Here is a 997-nt window from a genome sequence, read left to right on the forward strand (position 1 = left end):
ACAGATAGGAGGAGGGGGGGGGGAAAACAAAAAAAGCCACAAGTCACAAAGAACCATTAGCATTCTGAACTTATCCTGAGATACAGGAAAAAACAGTCAAGTATTAAAGTAACAGAAATTACATTCAAAGCAGAATTTACCTACTGCCTAAAATTAAATAAGATCCCAGGCTCACTTTTGCCACAGCATCATGCAAGTGAACAATAATTTCCAGGCAAAATCTAATACATTAAACCAACTTTTCATGCAGTAAGTAAGACATTGATTTACCTGTATCTCTTTTTTCTAGAATGTGATCTGGATCTTGACCTAGAGCTGGACTGAGATCTGGACTTGGATCTTGAAGAATGTGATCTAGAGTTAGATCGACCCATTTTTCCCAGCAGATACACTTCTTCCCAAAAGGAAAAGGAATGAAGAGGGGGGGGAAAAAAAAAAGGGGGAAGCTGCTATTTAGAGTCCATGTAAATCATACAAATTAACCAAATTTTTATATGCTAAAATGAGAATATTAGAAAGAGGTGTAACACTTCCTAAACAAAATAATTTTGAAGCGTATGAGTACATTAGTAAATTAAAAGCTCAACAACATTTTAAAGGCTAACATAGCTACAGTGCATGCAGTTTGTCTGAAAAGATACACAGTTAAAAGTTTTCCAAATTTAATTGTAAACTGATCCTGTAGAAGGAGAGAGAAAGCAACAAAAAAAATTTCTGCAAATGAAGGCAAGAAATGGTGTGAGTCTGGATAATTACACATTTTAATGTATTTTACACAAAATTCTTGCCATTTGTGTGGTTCATAGTTTCCTTGCATTTCCAATGCACCAATCCTTCTCTGGAAGGACTTTACAGTCCCCTACAAGATACCTTTTACATAAGCAAAGAAAAGGCCCTGAAGTATCCTGTCCAGCAGTTGTTGGTTTGAGCCAGGGGTATTATTTCTCCTAACCACATGTACTAAAGCTAATCACTCTGATCCGATTTTCCACCAGTC

The 997-nt window shown here is 36.3% G+C and overlaps 1 protein-coding gene across 1 annotated transcript in view; it reads right to left on the reverse strand.

The window, feature by feature from the left end:
- BCLAF1 (BCL2 associated transcription factor 1) overlaps nt 1-391 on the reverse strand; it is a 16561-nt gene extending 16170 nt beyond the window's left edge. Inside the window, exon 1 of the mRNA XM_029084181.1 lies at nt 271-391. Within this exon, the coding sequence (XP_028940014.1) occupies nt 271-374 (104 nt within the window). The 5' untranslated portion in view covers nt 375-391. The remainder of the gene's footprint in view (nt 1-270) is intronic.
- Nucleotides 392-997: the final 606 nt, after the last annotated feature.

This window comes from Antrostomus carolinensis, unplaced genomic scaffold, assembly GCF_000700745.2.
Source record: "Antrostomus carolinensis isolate BGI_N321 unplaced genomic scaffold, ASM70074v2 scaffold17220, whole genome shotgun sequence".
Lineage (NCBI taxonomy): Eukaryota > Metazoa > Chordata > Aves > Caprimulgiformes > Caprimulgidae > Antrostomus > Antrostomus carolinensis.